Below are 22,173 nucleotides of genomic sequence, written 5' to 3'. Positions count from 1 at the left end.
GAAATGCTGTTGAGTGAATTATTCAGTTGTTACCTCCTATCCTCAGCAGTGTTCTCAGAGTGCCCCATTCTGTACCTAATTCAGTTCCTCAAAGAGGTCAAGACTGCATTGCCCAAGGACCTAAATGATCATAGACAATTCAGTCTCGTCCAGTCGCCCAGCCTATTCCCTCCTGGGTTCACCAGTGGGCTCCTTTGTCTATTTTCCTAAACGCTTAAGACCTCTGAGTTCATAGTGTTAATGCTGTTTATGTCCAAGGCAAGATGGTTATGTTGGGTACCCAAATAGGGTTGAAGCAATGAATCCAAGGAAAATGAACCTCTGAAAATAAAATGCAAGAGTCTGGCTGACCTGGCCTCCCCCTGGGTGGGAACCATGACTACAGAAAAGGGCACAGGGAATGATTCACTAGGTATGTTGGCCTTTTGCCGTGAGGTCAGAGGGATTTTTGTCTTGCATTGAAACTAAACTAGCATGAGTCTACAGCTTAGAATCAGGAGAGGGGAAAAAATGAGTCTTTTTGATAGTAAGAGGGGACTTAAGTGTTTTTATCCTTGGCACCAAATGTTGCATCTCAGTAAGGTGGTGGCCTTTATGGATAGACACAAAGTCATTCACCACTCCTTTCTGTGTAGCAATTCAGCAAAGTATTTCCCTGGAATGAAAGAGATGGTGACATGGAAAGAGCATGTGGGCCTACACCTAGGGTTGACTCAGGCCCTTCTACTTGGTGACCTCATTGAACAAACCACATTCTCTAAAACTGGCTTAATACCAGAGTTTTAGGGGCCCAAGGAGAGTGCATTTGCAGTATATTGTAAAATGCTCGTTAAGAGGGTTTTTATAGGCTCAGCATCTGTATGAAGCACAGTATTATCCGTTTCTTCATTTGGTGTATTAGAATTAGGGGTTTGAAGAACAGGTAGCTTTGGAATGAGAGAGCATTAAAAAAGTGTCTACTGGGACTTCCCTGGTGGTCTGGTAGCTAAGACATCACGCTCCCAATGCAGAAGGCCTGAGTCAGGGATGTAGATCCCACATGCCGCAACTAGAGTCCTCATGCAAAGAAGTGACAAGATCAAAGGCCCCTCCAGCCGCAGCTAGGACTCGACACAGCCAAATAAATTATAAATAAAAAATAAATGTAAAAAAGCTTAATTTGTCTGAAATGTTTTTTTAAGTGCCCTTTTGTGCCAGCATACATTATTTCCAATTCTGTCAACCTCTTAAGCTAGAATCATACTGATGAGGACCCTCACCCAAAGAGCCCAAAGCCACCCACAGTTAGCACCCAAGTGTTTTTCCTGGCACATTGACCTCCTCTCATTCATCTGAGAGAACACAAAATGCGTTAAGAATGAAATCTTGGAGGCTGATCAGAGATGGAGTACTGGATAACCTTTGAGGTCTGCATTTGGTCAGGCAGCCACACAAACTGTAGCTGAGCAGCTCCCCCGAGCAATCAGGCTTGCAGGGTAGGTGCACAAGGGTGTCTCCAGGGCGTTCAGCACACAGAGAAGCCAGTGCATTCCTGGCAAGCTGGCTTTGTTCTCCAGGCCTGGAGGCTGAGTGAGCTCCGGAGGGAAGACATCACTGACTGATCACCATGTGCTGTCCTGCCTGCTCCCAGGCCACCCAAACTTCCTTCACCCTCCACCAGAGGTCACCACCTGGTGAGACTTGGCCTGCCAAGCCTTGGCCAGCCTCCCAGCTTTGCAGTTGTGCTTTATTTTTGGCACATCAGCCTTCCGTCCTCAAGTAGCAAAGCCCGAAGGAAGAACAGCAAGATACGCTACTCGGGCCGCAAGTGTCTGCTCAGGACACGCTTCAGTCCTCCGCTGTTCCCTCTCCCTGGGGGAGTCCGGGACCTTTGGGATTCCCATCCCGTTCACTCCAGGGCCTGCGAGGACATAGCGGTGAGTAGCTGGGTCAGTGAGTGATAAAAGCCAGGTGGGGAGCAGGAGAGGTCATGGGGTAGAGAAGACAGAACCCTCCCAAACCCACTAGGCCCACTTCTCCCCACTTCTGACAGTAGACAAACCCAGGAGAATGGCAGCATTGACTTTTGAAAGATTTGTCCACAGAAAGTAGATCCCTGTGACTGTTCGCTGACTCTCAGTTTTAGGGAGAGATGTCATGTTCCAAAAAGGACCGGGCTATGTCCTCGCATTTGGGGACCCTTTCCAAAGGCGTTTTGGGGGATGCAGGTGGGGGCAGTGGACAGAGGCACGAAGCTGGCCCCAAGTTAGGCCTAGAGTAAGGGGATGGGGCAAGATGGACCTCCCCACCCCCCCGCCCAGTACCAGAACTCGGGCGGAGCGGGTTATGCCAGGGGATGGGGTACCCGGATGGGAAGGCATGCCAGGCTGGGGCCGTATACAGTCTCTGAGCATGGAGGGCTGGGGGAAGGGAGAGACCTCTTACCCGGCTTTGAGAGGTGGGGAGGGGGAGAACAGATGCCTGCCTTGGAACTTTACAGGACTCACCAGGAACTGGGTTAATTTTTCTGCGGAACAGACACTCCTGTGCTCAGCTAGGGTTGCTGACGAGGGTGGAGTGGAGGCAGCGCCAGGCCTGCCACTGGCAGAGGAGACTCTTGTTATTCTTGTCCTTCCCCCGGTAACCAGGCACCCAGCAGTGAGGACACCAGGCTTCCTGGAACAGCCAGCCTGTCCCCAGGCAGCCCGGGCTGCCGCCAGTCAGCAAACTGGCCCCTTGATCAGGCCAAGCCTTCTTGGACCCAGAAAGCAGGATGGAAGTAGAACCAGAGGCAGCTTTGGCCATGCTGGGTGGAAGTTCGTGCCTGTTTTCTCTCTACCCCTCTTCCGGTTGGTACAGCATTTTCTCCATTCCTCAAATCCTCCTAGCGAGGAAGGAGTTCAGTGCCCAGTGGCCTCCACATTCCTAAAGCAAAGCTGGCGAGCTCCTCTGGGTCCAGGCCCGAGTGTCCTGGCTCCGCTCTGCCCACAGTGCAGTGGAACCACCCAGGGCTCACTGGTCATTGTTAGGTAGGGCCCGGGGCATGCTGAGGACAGGACCATCCTGTGGGCAGGAATCTGGACCAGAGGGATACCTCTGGCCGCTGACTTAAATCTGTGGGGCAGCACTAGTAATACACCTGCCCTGGGCACAGCAGGAGGGATGGTTGGGAAGTCCCAGAGACCATCACAGTTGGATGGAGTGGGCACATGTCCACGAGTGACACCAGAGGCCGGGACCAGGACTCACCATCAAGCTCTGCATCCCTCGGAGTACCTGGCCCAGTGCTTCTCAGAGTATGAAAGAAAGAAAGGAAGGAGGAAAGGGGACTTCCTTGGTAGTCCAGTGGTTAAGATGCCAAGCTTCCAGTGCAGGGGGTGTGGGTTTGATCCCGGGTTGGGGAACTAGGATCACGCATGCCCAGTGGTTCAGCCCCCAAAATAAAATAAAACAACAATATAGGGGGGGAAAAAACTTTTAAAAAAAGGAAGGGGAAAAAAAGAAAGGAGGAAAGAGAACAGAGGAAGGAAGGTAGAGAGCAGGAGGGAGAGTGACACAGAAGTCCTGGTTAAGGACAAGAGTGAGGAAGCATAGGAAGCCTGTCCTGGAAGCAGAGGTGTTTTCCGGGTAGGACAGTTACTACTGGAGCGATAAGGTGAGATTATAGGGGCACCATATTTGAAGATGAAACCGTGAAGTTTCTCACCTTTTCCACAAGTGCAGAGGGCAGGCAAAGGAAAGCAGGACCAGCTTCATCTCCTCAAAGAGGAAAAGAAACAGCACTTTAATTTGTCCTTTGCAGAGTTTGTTGGTGGTTCTTCCTAAAGCCAGGAGTGTGTTGGCCTTGTCAGAGCTAACCCTGGGGCCCAGTGGCCTGATGATTCCTGCCTCGAACCTGGGCTTGGACCTGGCTGACCATCTGCTGCTCCTTCTGGGGAACAACAGCTAACAAGGAGAACATTTTGGGAGCCATGTGGTCACCTGGGGTCACAAGAGTTTACACCAGTGGGGAGAAGCAAGCTGGGCTCTTTCCAGAGCTTTCTAAAAATTCACAAGTGTTTTTTAAATTATTTTTTATTTTAAAAAATTTATTGATTTTTAATTGAAGGGTAATTGTTTTACAGTGCTGTGTTGGTTTCTGCCATGTACCAACAGGAATCAGCCATAACTGTACTTATGTCCCTTCCTTCTTGAACCTCCCTCCTACCTCCCATCCCATTGCACCCCTCTAGGTTGACAAAGAGCACCAGGTTGAGCTCCCTGTGTGATACAGCACATTCCCATTGGCCATCTATAAAATTCACAAGCATTTATTTTGAATATTCACAAGAGGTGAGCTCTCTGCCAGGAAATACAAAGCTAAAGGAGAGATGGTTTTAGCCCTCACAGACCACATCCCCTAGGTCAGGAAGGCTGACGGTTTCTTTCTGTTCCCCTTTTAGAGCTGATATGACCCAGGACAAGTCGCTGCCAGACTCCTATTCTGCACAGGGCTTCTATGAGAACTATGAGCCCAAGGAGATCCTGGGCAGGTAAGGCCCAGACCTCCCCCACGAAGTGCTATCCGAGGTTCTGGCCAGCTCTGCAGGCAGGAACAATGTCTTCTTGACTCTGAGCCCTGACTGTCTTCATCTCCAAAGCACTGTCCACTTGGAGAAAACTTTAGTTTGGGGTTTTGGATGGAGGAAGCAGGTATAAGGGCACCCAGATCTGAGACCCTCCCAGCAAAGGGAGCCCCACCCCCCAACCCCAGAGCTGTTGACAGCACATCCAAACCCAGCCTTGGCTCAGGGTCAGGGATCAGGTGTCAGAATGAAGCTTGCAGTCCTAAGAGTGAGTGTACCGTTTCTTCCTCTGTGCTGAGAAAGAGCACTGAACCAGGAACCAGGAGGCCTGAAAGCAGACTTCTTCCTCTTTGGCTCCAGGCAAATCACCCCCACCCCCTGTGCCTTATTCAACCTTCCGTCCCCCAAAGCAGGGGTTCCTAACCTCCGGGATCTAATGCCTGATGCTCGGAGGTGGAGCTGATGCAATACTAATAGAAATAAAATGCACAATAAATGTAATGCGCTTGAATCAACCCAAAACCATCCCTCATCCCACGGGTCCATGGAAAAACTGTCGTTCATGAAACTGGCCCCTGGTGCCAAAAATGGGCCCCAAAGTTGGGTACTGCTGCCCCGAAGCTCACGGGGAGTTGGGGGACAAGACGGGACATGTCTGCTGTGGCCTGAATGTGGGCCTCCCCCTGGGGTGAGGGGCCCCCGGGACCATCTGTCCTCTGCACCCCCAGGGGAGTGAGCAGCGTCGTCAGGCGCTGCATCCACAAGCCCACGTGCCAGGAGTACGCTGTGAAGATCATCGACATCACCGGCGGGGGCAGCTTCAGCTCCGAGGAGGTGCAGGAGCTGCGAGAGGCCACGCAGAAGGAGGTGGACATCCTGCGCAAGGTCTCGGGACACCCCAACATCAGTGAGTGCTGGCCCTGAGCCCCGGCAGGGTGCTCTGCCACCGCTCTGCGCTGATAACCCAGGTCGGGGAGTGTGGCCCCAGTGCAGCTAGCCAGAAACACCCAGACTGTCTCCCACAACCCAGGGCCCCACCGGCCCAGTACCTGGAGGCTTGGGGCTCCCAGCTCCACCTTCCTGCCCCCAGGATTCAGCTCCAAGCCTCCTCTTCCAGTCCCACAGAAGGGATGACAGGCAGGGGTGCGGGTGGGGGAATGGGGAGTTCAAAGTCCCTGGCTGCCCCCTCTCCCAGGGGAAGGGGGAGGCTTCCTTTGAACCCTGACACCCCCTCCACCTTCTGAGTCAGCCCACAGTGCCTTTAATCCCCTCTCCCCTGCGCCTCCACTGCCCCGCCTGGGCTCCTCTGCTCCTGAGATGAGCCATTTCCATTTCAGTACAGCTGAAGGACACTTATGAGACCAACACCTTCTTCTTCTTGGTGTTTGATCTGTAAGTACCCAGGCCTGGGGCCTAACTGAGAAAATTCTATTGTCCCCCCCACTCTGCCCCCCGCATCCAGGGCTTCCTGGAGACCAGCAGCCAGCCCCCTACATGGTGGACATCAAATAAGGTCACAGAGGCTGTAGGCAGATTAGCCCCCTGGGGTCAGGCTGCCAGGTTTTGAACCCTGGGTCCCTTCTGGGCTGGATGACTTTGCACATCAGCTTTCTCATCAGTACTGCAGGAATAATAAATACACAGGGACTGACACAATGTAAACGCTGCTGCTGCTGCTGCTGCTAAGTCGTGTCAGTTGTGTCTGACTGTGCGACCCCATAGACGGCAGCCCACCAGGCTCTGCCATCCCTGGGATTCTCCAGGCAAGAACACTGGAGTGGGTTGCCATTTCCTTCTCCAATGCATGTGAAAAGTGAAAAGTGAAAGTGAAGTTGCTCAGTCATGTCCGACTCTTCGCAACCCCGTGGACTGCAGCCCACCAGGCTCCTCTGCCCATGGGATTTTCCAGGCAAGAGTACTGGAGTGGGTTGCCATTGCCTTCTCCGAATGTAAATGCTAGTCCTTACTAACTACCACGATGATGACCAGGGTGGCCAGGCAATGCTTATTCTAGACACTGAGGATATGCAAACCTACTGCATGCACTCGTTTTCACAGAGAGTGAGGAGAAAGCAATCAAGTCATAAAACACACACAGAGTTATGCACATATCCAGACACACAGGGCTGAGCAAGGGTCAGAGGGAGCGGATGGGGGATGTTCTCCCGAAGTGACCTGAGCAGAGACCTGGATGAAGGGCGAGATGGAGTCCAGCCTCAAGACCCAGAGAAGGAGCCCCCAGCAGAGGGAAGAGCTGAAGCAGTATTGGTGCAAGAGGCCCACGAGACAGGCAGGCGGTAGAGATTCTATTTGGCATGTAGTTCAAAGATTGACATTATCATCAACGTCATCATCACCATTATCACTATCAACATGTCACTATTCCCCTGCTTGTGCACCAACAGGACTATTGAGATAAGCTCCTTGTCATCTAGGGACTAGATTTACTTCAGAGAATTGTTCAAGCAGATTTTGTATCATTGGAACTTTTTTTTTTGTCACCATACTGAACATGCACAGTGTTACTTGCTTTCGTGGAGACAGCATTTAATGTGGCCTTTGTGTACAATTAAACTGCCAGCTCTAGGAAGGCAGGAGCCTGCTAATGGACCTTGCAGTGTCCCAGTGTTTACTGGTATATCTTTTTGCTGCTGCTGCCATTAGTGAATTCTCCTAGTGTGTTTTAAATGGAATTGAAGTGATCAAAACCGGAGACACACACTGCTTTTTAGGAACATGGTACCGATAATGTCTGAAACAAGGGTTAAATCTGTAATTTCTGGGCTGCTCCTCAAAGAGAACTCCCCTCCCTGCTGCACCAGCTAAGTTCAAGGATTTTCTTGTCTCCCTCTGATACTGGCTAAAATCTCTTGGACCCTGCTTTCCCTGGAGGGATGGGCAGGATGCACCTTTTTTATTCAACCAAGGGAGACTTTCCCAGCCTTGCCCAGCTGCAGCTGTCTCAAATCTGCTCAGTGGCTCAGTCCTGTAGAGCCCTTGGGGGCAGCTCAAATGTCTCTAACCTTTGAAGAAGTTGCTTGGGAAGTTATTTTTAATGCTGCCTCAAGTTGCCCTCCAGGGTATAACTAGATTATTCCAGCAGAGACCTCCTTCTAGATCCTCCCAAGTGGGAAGATGGAACCACACTTCTTAATCCTAAGAAATCCAAAACAGGCAAAACCACTGCTCCATCACTTGTACTGCTGCTGCTTCCATTTGTTCCTGGAAAAAGTCAGGACACTCTGGTCCTTCTAATTTGGGTCTGGGACCTTGGGCCAGTGACTCAGAGTCCTGGCCCCCAAGGTCTCTCTTCCCCCAAGCCTGATTTTGGCTTTGATGGGTTCCAGTCCATGCTGTCACTCCCACACATGGGGGAACCCTCACAATGGTGCCACCCCACCCCTCCAGTGTCCCTTGTTCTTCCTCCAAACTTCCCAGACAGCCTCTCCACTCACTTCCCCAGCTCCTCCCTGCAGATTGTGGTCCTTCATGGGGAGTGGGCCACTTTACCCCTGGAGGTGTTAGGTGGGAAACAGGGTAAGGAGGGGGTAGCCTGCTGGTCCATCCAGTGACAAATCCTCTGTCCCCACAGGATGAAGAGAGGGGAGCTCTTTGACTACCTCACTGAGAAGGTCACCCTGAGTGAGAAGGAGACCAGGTGAGGGTCTGCTTGCCCCTCTCTCTACTTCCAGTCTGAGTCCAGCTTAGGCACAGAGGTCATGGAGGTGGCGTGGCATGCACTGGTCTGGTTGGGGAGTGTGCGCCGTGGGCTATGGCGGCATCCCTCCTTCCTTGATCCAGCCTAGGTGGGTCCGCCTGTCTGGAGTCCTCTGTCACTTGCAGTCGGGCTGGCCTATGGGCTTTGGTCTCCCCGCCTGTTACCTGACCCTGCAGAGTAGCAGATGAGGGTAACGTGTGCCTCTGCCACCCCAGGAAGATCATGAGAGCCCTGCTGGAGGTGATCGCCACCTTGCACAGACTCAACATTGTGCATCGGGATCTGAAGCCAGAGAACATCCTCCTGGATGATAACATGAACATCAAGCTTACAGACTTTGGCTTTTCCTGCCAGCTGGAGCCAGGAGAGAAGCTGCGAGGTCCGGTAACGTGGCCCTGGCCCATGTCGGGGGCTCAGGCTCTCTCATCAGCTGTCCTGGGAACAGGGACTGCCCGGGTTTCCCCCCCCCCCCCCCCCCGAATAAAAGATCTTACCATTTCAAGGCTGAGTGTCTCTTCCTGGAACTGGGCTGAGCCAGGTTCCCACTGCCTGTGTTCCAGGCCAGTGCTGGCTCCTATGACCAAGCCACTGACAGGCCCCAAGCGGGTGGCCATAGGAGCCAGCACCCTGGCCTGCCCTTGGCTCTGAGCCTGGGGCTGTGTTCGGAGTCCCAGTCCGGCCATACCACTTCAGTTCCATGTCCACTGTCTCTGTGGGCCTTTCTCTTCCATGTGCCTCTGCTGACCTGCCCCGATGGAAACTGTTCCTGCAGAGGTCTGTGGGACCCCTAGTTACCTGGCCCCTGAGATCATCGAGTGCTCCATGAACGATGACCACCCTGGCTATGGGAAGGAGGTGGACATGTGAGTGTGTTGGGGGGAGGGAGGTGACCTGTAGGGACAGGGGTGCCCCTCTGGCCGGGAGCACCTGGCAGGGGAGGGGGTGATAGAGGTGGGAGCTACAGCCCGCCCATCTGCCTCCCTCCGCCGCTCCCCCGGTGCCAGGTGGAGCACGGGGGTCATCATGTACACGCTGCTGGCCGGCTCCCCGCCCTTCTGGCACCGCAAGCAGATGCTGATGTTGAGAATGATCATGAGTGGCAACTACCAGTTTGGCTCACCGGAATGGGACGATTACTCGGACACCGTGAAGGACTTGGTGAGAGGCCGGGCGTGCTGGCTCCCGGGCGCAGGCGAGGGGCAAGTCCAGTGTTCCCGGCGTGGGGGTCGGCGTCGGGGGGAGCGGTGGGAGAGATGGAGGCGCCTGCTGGGGGAGAGACCCCGGCCTGACACGTCCTCCGTTCCGCCTTGTTTCTCTTAGGTTTCCCGCTTCTTGGTGGTGAGCCCCCAGAGCCGCTGCTCAGCAGAAGAGGCCTTGGCGCACCCCTTCTTCCAGCAGTACGTGGTGGAGGAAGTGCGTCACTTCAGCCCCCGGGGCAAGTTCAAGGTACTGGGGGCTCACCTCCCACTCAGGGTCCCCGGGGCGGGCGCCAGGGCCCCTGAAACCCAAGCCCCCAGGGCCCTTCATAAGGACTCCTTACGACCACGGCGTTTCAAGAGCACCCGCCCTTCCCCCTCCCACCCAGCCCTGTGATGGTTCCAGCTCAATTTCTTCTGGCGCTGACAGCCTAAAAGCCTGCGCTTGCGGGTAGGGCGGGAATGGGGGTAATGGGGGTCGGGGGTCGGTGACGCTAGGACGCGCCCAGCCGACGCCACACGAGGCTTGGAGGCATACAAGCTCGGGTCGGCCTGCGCTGGACGCGGGAGGAGACAGGCCCGGGGGGTGTGGCTCCGTGCTCAGGCCCCGCCTCCCGCAGGTGATCTGCCTGACTGTGCTGGCTTCCGTGCGCATCTACTACCAGTACCGCCGGGTGAAGCCCGTGACCCGGGAGATCGTCATTCGAGACCCCTACGCCCTCCGGCCTCTGCGGCGACTCATCGATGCCTACGCTTTCCGGATCTATGGTCACTGGGTGAAGAAGGGGCAGCAGCAGAACCGGGCGGCCCTCTTCGAGAACACGCCCAAGGCCGTGCTCCTCTCCTTGGTTGAGGAGGACTTCTGAGGGGAGGGCCGGCGGGGTAGGTGGGGCAGGGGTAAGGCAGGGTGCAGAAGACACCGAAAGGGGGTGAGAGCATGTGCAGGGCCCTGTCCAGAGGGTGTACTTGGCCCTGGCCAGGACCCTAGGAACGGGGGCCACTCCCCGCTCTCAGGGGCATCACTCGGTGGTCAGTGCAGCCGGAGCTAGGCCCCCAGACTGGGGGACCAGCTGCGGTCTAGAACCTGGAGCCTCTCGCAGCTCCACTGCCCAGGTGTACTACCATCTCCGCTTCTCCTCTGGGAGCCCCAGAGTTACTGACACTCAGTGCACTGCCCGGAGGGTCCCAGGGTGAGGATGAAAGAGACCAGTCTGAGAATCGCAATCACAGACGATTTTTACTGACCCCACAATATCCAGCGACACCACGGGAGCCGGTTCTTCTCTGGGGACGTTTATAGAGGCATGTGGGAGCCCTTGCATAATTAACAATAGAAAACAATAGAAAGGGACTCATCTGCTGTTTCTTCTGAGTATTATTCATTCTGTGACTCCCATGGTGCACAGTCTCATCTGGTAAATCCATGGTTCTCCTAGACCCTTTTAAGACTGACTTTGAGCTTTAAAGAGCCCATGGAACTGCATTTCATGTGCTGGAAACCAGGTTCCCTTGGAGATGTGTGAAACCCCACAAATAAGGCAAATAAAGGAATCATTTTCTTTTTATGGCAACTTGCTAGGAAAACAAGGAGGCCTGGGGAGATTCTGGATTCCCTGAGAGCTCGGTTGGTAAAGAATCCGCCTGCAATGCATGAGACCCTGATTCGATTCCTGGGTTGGGGGAGATTCTGCCTTGAATAATATCAGATCCCTGGATCAGACATCATGAAAGGGGGAAGGAGGAGATTGAAAATTTTTTTTACAAACTCCCTTTCTGAGCACTGTGTCCCAACTGTTTGAGTATTTGGCCCCTATATGGTCAATATCTGACCTCTAAGATAAACATCCAGCTCCTGGCCACAACCAATAAGCTGGGCCCCTTCTCCAAGACACAGTGTCACCCCTCTGTGGAGGTCAGGATCCTTTCCTGCCCTGGGGACAGGTGCCTGCCACAGAGGATGGGGAAGGGGATGGAGGTCTTCTGGAGTCTGGCTGTGTTTGGAATGTGGCCGGGCAGTGGCCTAGGTGCCATGGGACTCTTCTGGTTTCTGCATGGCCAGTCACAGCTCCCCTGGCGGTCGGCCTGCACTGGAAGCGCAGCGGAAGCCTAGGTTGTCTGAGGCTGAATCTGGAGTGTTGCCCATCCTGCCACCAGAGAAGGGGAGAGAGAACGGACATTTGCTGAGAAAGGGGCCTGGGCCTCACTCAGCTCTCCTGCTCCAGCTCCCAGGGCCTGCTGTGGTCTGGGAGATTTGGGGGCTGGGGACTGGGGAGGGCCTGGTCTGCAAAGAAAAGTGGTATGAGGGCAGGTCCAGAGAGCATGCCATTCCTGGGGAGTGGGAGAGGTAAGAAGGGACCTTGGGACAGGTTGGAGGAAGAGAGGGTGGTCCTGAGACTGCATGAAAGGCAGGAAAGGCCATGCCTAATAACTTCCAACTGTTGGTAGTTTAGACTAATAACTCAGTCAAAAAGAACTTGTTGGCAACAAGTGAGAACATCATAGAGTCAATCAGTACTCACACTTTTCAAAGAACTTTCACATGGATTACTGCATTTGCTATTTCTCTTACTGCTCTGGAGGGTAGGTTTTGTTCACCATCTCACAGATCCCAGAATCATATACCAGGAAGACTTAAATGTCTTGCCCAAGGGCAACCACTGCTTCAGCGGAATCAGCAGCAAACCCAATTTCCTGGTCCCCAGACGAATCCTTTCTCCACTACTTTGTCCTAAGATAAAAGGGGAAAGACTTCCCTGGTGGCCCAGTGGTTAAAACTCCGCCTTGCAATGCAGGGAGTGGGGTTCGATCCCTGGTTGGGGAATGAAGATCCCACATTCCTCAGGGCAAGTAAGCCGGTGCACTGCAGCTGAGCCTGAGTGCCACAACTAGAGAGTCTGTGAGTCACAATGGAAGATCCTGCCTGATGCAATGCAGGCAAACACATAAGTAAATAAACGTTACAAAATAGAAAAAGGTGAGGCTAATCCACAGCGCCCCTCCACCACCCTTAGGGAATCCAGGTGCAGGAGGAGCTGCAGGGAGATTAATCAAAACAAATCTACAGACAAAGCAGAAAGTCCTAGAAGGCAATTTGGGAGCTGGGAACTCTACCATTCAGGGGCCAGCACTAACTGTCACTAATCATCCGTATGAAATGAGCAGGTCCCAGGACCTCCCTGAGTCTATTTTTCCTTGATTGTAAAACAAAATGGTTGCAGAAAATGTCTTTTTACGTGCCCTCTTGTTAGAAAAGTTAATATTTCAATGATCCCTGGTCATGACCAGGGCCATGTGGCCACTCCAGTCCCCTCCCTCTGCACGCCTAGCTATGAGGAGAAGAGAAACCCATATATTAAAGACGTCAGACACAGTCTTCCTCGGTGCTGAGAGCTGGCAGGAAAAGGCACCGGGCTCCTGGCTTTACCTGGTGAGTTTGGCTTGCTTTCTCTTCTGGACCCACACCCCCCCAGTGGAGAGAGAGATGTGGAAGCAGTACCCACAACCAGCTCCGGTGCTACCTGTGCTCCAGGAGACCAGGACCCAGCCCCTCACCTGGTGGTGACACGCGCCCGGTGGTTGGCAGAGCCGTCGGCTGTGTCGATCCAGGACGCCCCCCGGAGGACACGCATGTCCTGGTCGGCAGCCTGGTACTGTGATGCCGTCCACTCCCATACGTTGCCCACGAGGTCATAGAGCCCTGCGGCACAGTAGCAGGTCAGGCCCTGGCTGGGTATGCCACCCCCACCCGCCCTGACCAACGACGGCCCGGGGGACCAAATGCTTCCCAGCGCTGCTTCTCCTGCCTCGACCACCAGGCAGAACCATTCCACCAACCAACCTGTGAACGCTGACAGCAACCCGCTGTGCAGTCTTACCGTAGTCGTTCTGTGGGGGGAAAGCATTCACGGGGGAGATGCCGTGGAAGCCATCCTCAGCCTTGTCGCCCTTGGGGAACTTTCCCTGGGGTGGGTGGGAGGGGATGTTTAGGCTTCAGGATTTACTGTCCACTTGCCCAGAGGGGTTTTAACCAAGGCCATCTTGAGGCACCCTCTGGGGCAGGGGAAGGGCATGGGGCAGTGACCTGAGGTCCCAAGCTAGCTGCCTCATGTCCTCCACCATGACGTCCTGACTGGATTAGGAATTGTGTGGTTCCCCGTGTGTCCACACCCGCGCAGCCCACCCACAACTTCTCCACTCTCAGCGACTTCCCTCAGCTGCGTGAGCCCCATGTGCCTTCAGAGGAAAGGCCCCACCTCCCCGCTCTGTACCCCGCCTCTCCCTACAGGAACCAGTGTTCCCCTGTACCTCCGCCTGCCCTTCCACCACCAACAGGCTGCACTCTCCCTCACCTGCCCTGACCCTGCCTTCCTCACCTCCTGCCCTTTACCACCAAGATTCTACAACAAGTAACTGGTCTTTGCTGACGTCATTTGTTCAACTTATTCATTCTATTGGAGTGCAGTGGCTCTGGGCGCCAGCCTTCAGAGTCTGTCACGTCTCTGAACATGCTGTACCCTTTCCCACTGCTGACACGCATGTTGTTTCCTACACTTTTCTCCTGGCAAGCTCCAGTTCCACCAGCTCAAATGGCATGTTCACCATCCAGTCACTCCCCCACCGTCCCAGGCAGGGATGCGCGCCGGAGCACACACTGCTCATCTTCACTACGCAGCCCCACTACTACACTGTCTTTCACCTTACCCCTTTACTAGTTTTCCAGTCTGTTAGAACATGAAGGCCCCTGAGTCCCATGGCCTAACACCATGCCCGGCCTGCAGCAAGTTTCAATCCACACCCTGAGAAAAGAACAAGGGTGAGGAATTTGTCTTACCTGCCACAGGTTGGTGCGGTTTGGCTGGAACTTGTTTCCCCAGGGGTACACCTGACCTGCCAGGTGGGCAAGGAAACAGCGGAGGGGAGAGGTGAAGGGTTGGGGAAGAAGGGAAAGACAGAAGGAGTGAGGGGACCGAAGGGAAGAGAGGAGGTGATGAGAAAGAAGAGTAAGATGACTCACTTTGACATCTCACACCCTTCCCTTGCCCTCACAGAACTGCACTCAGAGCCCCTGACTTCTGATCTGTTCCTAGACAGCACAATCCTAGGTGTGGTTTATGGACCAGTGCCATTCTGTAAACCATGTGTTACCCACTCATGCTGGGGTAAGTATAGAAACCGAGGGTAAGCATTGAGAGACTTGTTCATTGGACTTAGAAACAAGCAATCTCATTTATCACATTAACAATACTGACTATGGGTATAGCTGGTGTTCATTCAAAGAGTGTGTAGAGGCAGTGAATATGGGGAGTTGCTATTTCAACTCTTTTTGTTTAGTTACGATTGAAAAATAACTGAGTTATGAACAAACAGCAGTTTGTCACATTAATCCCTCCACAGCTATGGAAAAGGTATCCAGTGTAGGTTATACTTTTCCTCATGCCACGTGGTTCTGATTATATTTATCTGAAGTGGCACATGTCTGTGGAGTCTCCACTAATTAAATTTTCATTCCATTTTCTAGTTATTTTTATGGTATTTTATGGAAGTACTGGTTTGAGACAGATTAGAAGTAACAGTAACAACTGATCCATGACCACAGAGTGTAAGAAGCACTACTCCAGGGAGTGTGAGCCCGTCCCACCCTTTGAAGCCCACCCCACCACCCCCATGCAAGGCAGGATGGAGAGAAAGAATCAAGGGAGATCGCCCTGGCATCTCTATACCCTTCAAGCCCCCTCGGGCAGCAAACTCCCACTCTTCCTCAGTGGGCAGCCGTTTCCCCCGCCAAGCACAGTAGGCACGGGCATCATTCCAGCTCACGTGTACCACTGGGAACTCCAGTTTCTCTCGGATGCCAGAGCCAGGACCTGCAGGCTGATAGCCAGGATGAAGTGAGACAAGCTTCTGGGAGCTCGTGGAAGTCTGAGGAAGGCTATGCTTAGGGTGCCTGTGTTCAGCTTTTACCACTAGATGGAGCAAGGAAGTAGGAAGAGAGAGCCTGGTGAGTGAGGAGAGGTCCAGAGACAGAAAGAAGGACTACGGGAGACAAAAGGGAGAAAGTGGACAAAGCAGACGGGCCAGGGTAAAAGGACTGGGGCAGAGCACACAGGGCAACTTGGCTGCTTCCCTGAAATTTCCCCGTCATCCTTTTAAACTCAGTATTCCCAGATGGGCAAGGGATCATGGGAAGCCAGGCTTCCACAATGAGAGTCAGCAGCGGTAGAAAACAAGAGAGAGGAACCAACCCTTACCTGCCTCCAGAATGCCCTTTCCACTGGGAGCCACCAGAGGAGAGACTGCAAAAAAGGAGTGCAATTACAAGGTGCTGTGACCCAGCGAGGCCCCTTCCTGATGACACCTAGGAGGCAGAGACTTCAGGCTGAGACTCAGGTGGTCCAAGTGAGGCTGTGTCCGGGATCTTTTACTTATTTATTTATTTATGGCTGTTCGGGGTGTTTGCTGCTGCGCTGGCTTTCCTCTACCTAGGGTGAGCGGGGCTACTCTCTAGTTGCGGGACACGGGCTTCTCGTTGCGGTGGGTTCTCTTATCGAGGCTCATGGGCTTTGGTAGTTGGGGCTCCTAGGCTCTAGAGCACAGGCTCAGTAGTTGTAGCACATGGCCTTAGTCACTCCTTGGCATGTGGGATCTTCCTGGATCAGGGATCAAACCCCCATCTCTTGTGTTGGCAGGTGGATTCTTTACCACTGAGCCACCAGGGAAGCCCCTGTGTTCAGAATCTTTAAAGTTTGACACCTCTCCACCCTTATTAGAAGGAGGCTTCTCCAGGGGTTCTCTGGCTGGTCCAGGGAGTACCCTGAACCCTGTGTATTTCTGCATCTTTACAGGGTCTCTCTATGCGGACCTCAGCACAGAGTGAACGTCCCGGGAGTGTGTGTTCATCTGGCTCTTCCAGGGTGGGTCTCTCTGGCTTCTTCCCTGCCTCTGGTTCTCAGGTTTGAGTCTCTACTGTGGCCCAGGTGACCCCCTAGACCCCATAGGGTTCTCAGTCCAGGTCCCACTCCCATGAGCCCAGCTGCAACCCTGGGTTCTCTTACCTGCAGTTTCTGGGTTGCTTTGTTTCTAAGCTCATCAGAAACAAGGTCCTCAAAGACAAAGCTCCACCCAAACACCTCAGCCTCTGTGCGGTACTTTTTCTCCCTGACAAACTCCCTAAAAAGAGAGATTTCATAGAGCTTAGGTGACAGGCTTCTGTGCTCCACCCTCACCCTCTCTTGCTCCAGTAAACCTCATACACCCTTATCCTATTAGTCACACATCATAGAGTCTTCAGGAACTACAAGGAATTAACCTGAGAGCCTGAGCAGATTTTCTTTTAAAATTTGTTTCTGTGTGTGCAGTTCACAAACAGGAGAATTCACACTTTCTGGGGTATAGTTTTGTGAGTTTTGATAAAGCATATAGTCATGGTCACAATCAAGATACAGAGCAGTTCCATTAACTGCCCCCCAAAATTCCCCGATGCCTCCTCAATCACTGCTCTGTTTTTTGTCTCTATAGTTCTGCCTTTCCCAGAGTATCAATTCACATAAACTGAATCATGCAGTATGTAGTTTTGGGGTCTGGCTTCTTTCACTTAGCATACTGCTTCCAAGAATCATCTGTGTTGTTGACAGTGTCAGTAGTTTGTTCCTTTTTTTTTTTTGGCAGTTTTTGTTCTTTTTTATTGCTGAGTAGTATTTCACTGAGATTTCATTTATCCATTCACCAGCTGCAGGTCATCTGGGTTATCTCCAGTTTTTGGAGATAGTGAATAAAGCTGCTGAGAAGATTCAAGGGCAGGGAGTTGGTCTCTCTTCATTACATACCTAATCTCACATCGATCATGGGAGGAAGGGAGAATAGGTTTTACTATCTCCCTCAGACAGATGAGAGAAATTGAGTCAAATCGCAATGACTTGTTGAGGGACTTCCCTGTGGCCCAGCGGGAAATCTGCCTTGCAATGCAGGGGATGCAGGTTCGATCCCTGGTAGGGAAACTAAAATCCCACATGCTAAGGAGCTACTGAACCTGAAAGCCACAACTAGAGAGTCCAAGTGCTGCAACTAAGACCCAATGTCACCAAATAAATAAGTGAATTTTTTTTTAAATGACTTGCTGAGATTTTAGAATGGATTTTCATATAGTTTGGTATGGCTGAGCCAATTTCAACATGCAGATTTCCAGGATAAGACAGATTGTTTTCTCTGGACGGAGAGTACCCGGTTGGTATCAGCCCTCTGATATGAGAAGAAACTCATCAAAGGGGTATTGAGAATGCAGGAGGAGGTGAGATTTGGTAGCAATAGCTACTTACAGACCTCTGACCATCTGAATGGTTTGAGACTCTTACCAGAGAGGTAAACACAGATTATGGGTTCTAAGCAAAGTTTAGGGGCTTGCTGGAGGTGACATTATACTTCCTTCATCTAAAAGGTCATCATTTGAAACATAAAAGAATGCATCTATCTAGCTAGCAATTTATGGTTGTCATGATGTGGTGTGAGCCTGATCAGAGGTGATTTCTCCTTTGATTTTAATAACTTTCCTTTTAAAAATGTTTTTTAAAGCATATATAACATTATATTATAGAAACATGAGAAAACATAGGTAAGTAAAAAGGAAAAAACTAAAACCATCCATTATCACACCAAGATAGTGTCTATATTCACTCCCTCTTCACTCCACAACCAAGTATTTTTTTTTTTTTAAAGATGACATCTCTATTTATTTATTTTGGCTACACTGTGCAGCATGCAGAATCTCAGTTCCCTGACCAAGAACTGAACCAGTGCCCTGCCTTGGGAACACAGAGTCTTAACCACTAGGCTGCCAGGGATGTCCCCAGTCAAGGGTTCTTAAATTGCTTTCATAAAGTTCTTCCTGTCATTATTTTCATTTGGAAATCGCAAAAACATGAACAAAATCCATCACCTCATGCAATATTGCATCTTCCAGTTCTTTTTAATGCATATACATTCTATACACATAGTTTTAAAAACTGGGCCATATCCTATGTAGTATTTTGTAACCTTGCTTCACAACACTTTTTAACTATCTCTTTTTGACAAGAAGTTTTTTAAGGCTGCTAAGTATTCTGTTATATTGATACAATATATTTAAGTGATCCTTAAATTGTTAACATTTATTTGCAAAGTCACCTTTTTAGCTAAACTTTTTTTGACAACCTTAATTCTTCAAGACAAATCCCTAGATGTGGAACCAATGAGTCAAAAGGCCTGAGGAGTTTACTGACAATCTTTATGCTTATTTTAGCCTGAGTCTCCTGAATCAATTTTCACCAGCCAAGTTTTGATCTTAAAAAGTTTTAAATCCACAAATGTAAAATTTAAGTCATTTTTCACATTTGCTTTATTTGTTTTCCCATCCTCCCCTCTTCCTTTCCGCCTCCTTTCTATATACTCCTCCCTCCACTGTTTGAAGGTAAATTACCGACACATGCTGGATCATTTTCCACTTTAACCTACTCATAATGTATCACCGTGGGGACATTGAGGCATTCAACATGGCTTCTTAGATTAAGCTGGAATCAAAATGTTTGATTCTGGTAATAATTCCATTTCCCTAAGTAATACTGGGTTGGCCAAGAAGTCTGTTCAGTTAGTTCAATAACGTCCTTGTTGAAACTGGAAAATATGTCATTTTAACTTAAAACCAAACACACTTTTTGGCCAACCCAATATAAAGGGAATTTAAGGAACTCTCAACTATTATGACCCTTCTCCCAATTCCTCCTCCCCTGATGAAGAGTGTCTGACTTCTGCCCATATTTCTCAGTGGTATGCCTATTGCATGGAAAAATCCACTGGCTCAAGAGTCAGGGGATCTGAGTTACAGGCCCAGTTGGCCACTAATGAAAAATGAAGTAAACTTCTTTGGACTTCAGAGTCCTCATCTGAAAAATGCAGGTAACACTTGCAAAGATGATATTCTGATAGTGAACAAGCTAATCTCCTTTTAAATATTGTGAAATATTAGAATAACTCTTCCAGGAGTTACTTCTCCTGGAAGAACACTGGGAGTACCTGAAGTCTTTGTTGGTGACAGGAAATATGTCGATGGCAAAGGGTTTTACCGTCACCTCCCGGACAGGTCCTTCACCATCTCTGCCGTCTGGTGAGTTGGTTCCCATCTGGAATCTCCCACCTGGCAGCTGGACCATGTTGGTTGTCTGTCCATTTCCTGCAGAAGAAAAAGAAAGTGGTCATTAATTACATGAATATATATAAAATAAGTGGTAGTATTTGGATCATATGTAAGGCTCAATGCTATAGTGAAAAAATCTGGAGGCCGAAAAATTTGGCTTTAAATTCTTATTCTGTCACTTAATTTGCTGAATGACTGTGGGCAAATTACTTCTTCTGGATTTCAGTCTCTTCATCTATAAAATGGGGGTAATATCTAACTAACTCAAATGCATGGCTATATTAAATGTGTGAAATGTTTAGCACATGGCAGGTTTTCAACAAATAATTTTCTTTCTTTACCTCTCTGTCCCTCTACATGACAACCCTTTGTCCCAGTGAGATAAATGTAAACATTGGAAGAATTTGCCTGCCAATGCAGGAGACACAGGTTTGATCCTCGGGTTGGGAAGATCCCCTGGAGAAGGAAATGGCAACCCACTGCAGAATACTTGCCTGGGAAATCCCATGGACAGAGGAGCCTGGTAGGCTACAGTCCCTGGAGTTGCAAGAGTCGGACACGAGTTAGCGACTAAACAACAACATAGCCTTTAAACACATCCATCAACTTGCCACTCATTCTTCCGCTCATGTTGTTTCTTTGCCTCTTCTCCATTATATCATATAAGAAAGAAAAGAACTACATCTATTTTTCCAGGCTATACCTGGCACCTAGCACAAGTGCACAAAAATTATCATCAAATAATCAAATGAACTCTCTCATACTTGCTGTTTGAATACCTCAAAAAAATCATAGAATTAAAAGGATCTTTATTTCAACTCCCTCATTTGACGGGAAGAAACTAAGACCCTAAAGGCCACACTTTTCTGGCTTGATGTACTACTTTGTTGTGTTTTTAACCTAAAGATGTCTAAGTACTATAAGTTTCCTAAAGGCAGAGTCCACATTTTTCATGTTCCCCAGAATCTTCTCTTTGGCCCTTTTCTGGATCTCACTGACACACACTAATGATTTCATCATCTTTAAGGGAGGCTGGAGGGTGGAATAGAGCAAGCAGGAAATTCTCAGACTAAAAGAGAATTAAGAAACAACACACAATAGCAATATTTGAATTTTATTTTTATATTAATTCAACAAGTAAACTATAATTTAAGAACACAGCAGATGAGTTTGAACACTAACTGGATGTTCAATGACATCAAGGAGTATTGTTGATTTTTTAGGTGGGAGTTAGTGACACTTTGTGTGTGTGTGTGTGAGTGTGTGCGATTTCTTGTCTTTTTGGCTATTCAAACTAAATAATTACGAATAAAACTATATCGTGCCTCAATCCACTCCAAACTAAATCTCCCAGAGTAATGGAAAAATGGAAGGGGTTCCAAACAAGCAAGATTAAAACTGGCAACTGTTTAAACGGGGAAACAGGTACGTGGGGGGTGAGAGGGCAGGCGGGAGAGGCTCGTTTTATTAACTTTTTTATGCTCAAAAGATTCCAGAATAATAAATTAAAAGTTAAAGTAAGTGAAATATAACGATATAAGCTGTTAACCCCCTCGCCCAGTTGGCCGCCTCTGGGAGGTACCTCCGGGCGCTGCCAGCCGCGGTGGCCGAGCGCCCCACCCCTTTCCTCCTGCCTCCTGGAACAGTCGGACAGGCCAGCACACTGACCTAGTTCGAGCCACCGGCCGGAGAGGAGCGACAGAACAGTCAGCAGCGGCGACAGCGAAGTTCCCATGCCGGGAACACGAGCCCCGTGAGCACCGCCGGAGGAATAGCACCACCCTGCGGCTCTGCTGCGCACGCGCCCCGCACGCCTCACGTCGGCCGCCGTGCCCTGCGCGCGCGTGCGCACTGCTCACGAGAGCCCACCCAGCTGGAAGTCCGGAGTTAGGCAGGGACTAGAGTCCCAAGTTCCCACGTTGTGTTCTGCTAAGTCACTTCAGTCGTGTCCGACTCTGTGCGACCCCATCCCTGGGATTCTCCAGGCAAGAACACTGGAGTGGGTTGCCACTTCCTTCTCCAATGCATAAAAGTGAAAAGTGAAAGTGAAGTCGCTCAATCATGTCCGACTCGGCGACCCCATGGACTGCAGCCTACCAGGCTCCTCCATGGGATTTTCCAGTCAAGAGTACTGGAGTGGGGTGCCATTGCCTTCTCCGACGTTGTGTTCTAGAACCGGTTAATTAAGAAAAAGCTATTTCCTCAGGATTAAGGTCTAGAAGCTGAAGCTCCAGTATTTTGGTCTTATGGTGTGAACAGGTGACTCACTGGAAAAGTCCCTGATGCTGGGAATGGTTGAGGGAAGAGGGCATCAGAGGATGAGATGGCTGGATGGCATCACTTATGCAATGGATGTGAACTTGGGCAAACTGGAAGATGGTGAGGGGCCGGGAAGCCTGGCATGCTGCAGTCCATGGGCTCGCAAAGAGCAGGTCAGACACGACTGGGAGACTGAACAGTCTAGAGGCCCTGCCAGTTCAGAATCCCCTTTAACTTGTGAATCAGTTTGGATTGATTTCCTTCCCTTTTAATATGCAGATTCCTTTTGTACCC

The 22,173-nt window shown here is 50.7% G+C and overlaps 2 protein-coding genes across 5 annotated transcripts; one reads left to right on the top strand and one right to left on the bottom strand.

The window, feature by feature from the left end:
- The first annotated feature begins 1,747 nt into the window (after positions 1–1,747).
- Positions 1,748–11,023, top strand: PHKG1 (phosphorylase kinase catalytic subunit gamma 1). 4 transcript variants are annotated; one of them, XM_061153333.1, is made up of 12 exons: positions 1,748–1,916; positions 2,628–2,828; positions 4,212–4,311; positions 4,422–4,511; positions 5,273–5,451; positions 5,882–5,936; positions 8,137–8,202; positions 8,478–8,641; positions 9,035–9,125; positions 9,267–9,420; positions 9,583–9,708; positions 10,079–11,023. In XM_061153333.1, exons 4-12 carry the CDS (start codon positions 4,429–4,431, stop codon positions 10,322–10,324), a joined length of 1,164 nt encoding a protein of 387 aa, XP_061009316.1. In that variant the 5' UTR covers positions 1,748–1,916; positions 2,628–2,828; positions 4,212–4,311; positions 4,422–4,428; the 3' UTR covers positions 10,325–11,023. The 4 variants fall into 4 exon arrangements, with proteins under 4 accessions (XP_061009316.1, XP_061009315.1, XP_061009314.1 ...); XM_061153332.1 differs by lacking the exon at positions 4,212–4,311; XM_061153331.1 differs by lacking the exons at positions 2,628–2,828; positions 4,212–4,311.
- On the bottom strand, positions 10,677–21,477 carry SUMF2 (sulfatase modifying factor 2). The gene is made up of 9 exons (XM_061153336.1): positions 21,289–21,477; positions 19,500–19,656; positions 16,511–16,625; positions 15,707–15,751; positions 15,179–15,329; positions 14,290–14,345; positions 13,334–13,418; positions 13,011–13,155; positions 10,677–11,602 (listed from the first exon to the last, which is right to left on the bottom strand). Exons 1-9 carry the CDS (start codon positions 21,353–21,355, stop codon positions 11,518–11,520), a joined length of 906 nt encoding a protein of 301 aa, XP_061009319.1. The 5' UTR covers positions 21,356–21,477; the 3' UTR covers positions 10,677–11,517.
- Between the last annotated feature and the right edge of the window lie 696 nt (positions 21,478–22,173).

Source organism: Dama dama, chromosome 10 (genome assembly GCF_033118175.1).
Source record: "Dama dama isolate Ldn47 chromosome 10, ASM3311817v1, whole genome shotgun sequence".
Lineage (NCBI taxonomy): Eukaryota > Metazoa > Chordata > Mammalia > Artiodactyla > Cervidae > Dama > Dama dama.
This window is presented reverse-complemented; position numbering and strand designations above follow the sequence as displayed.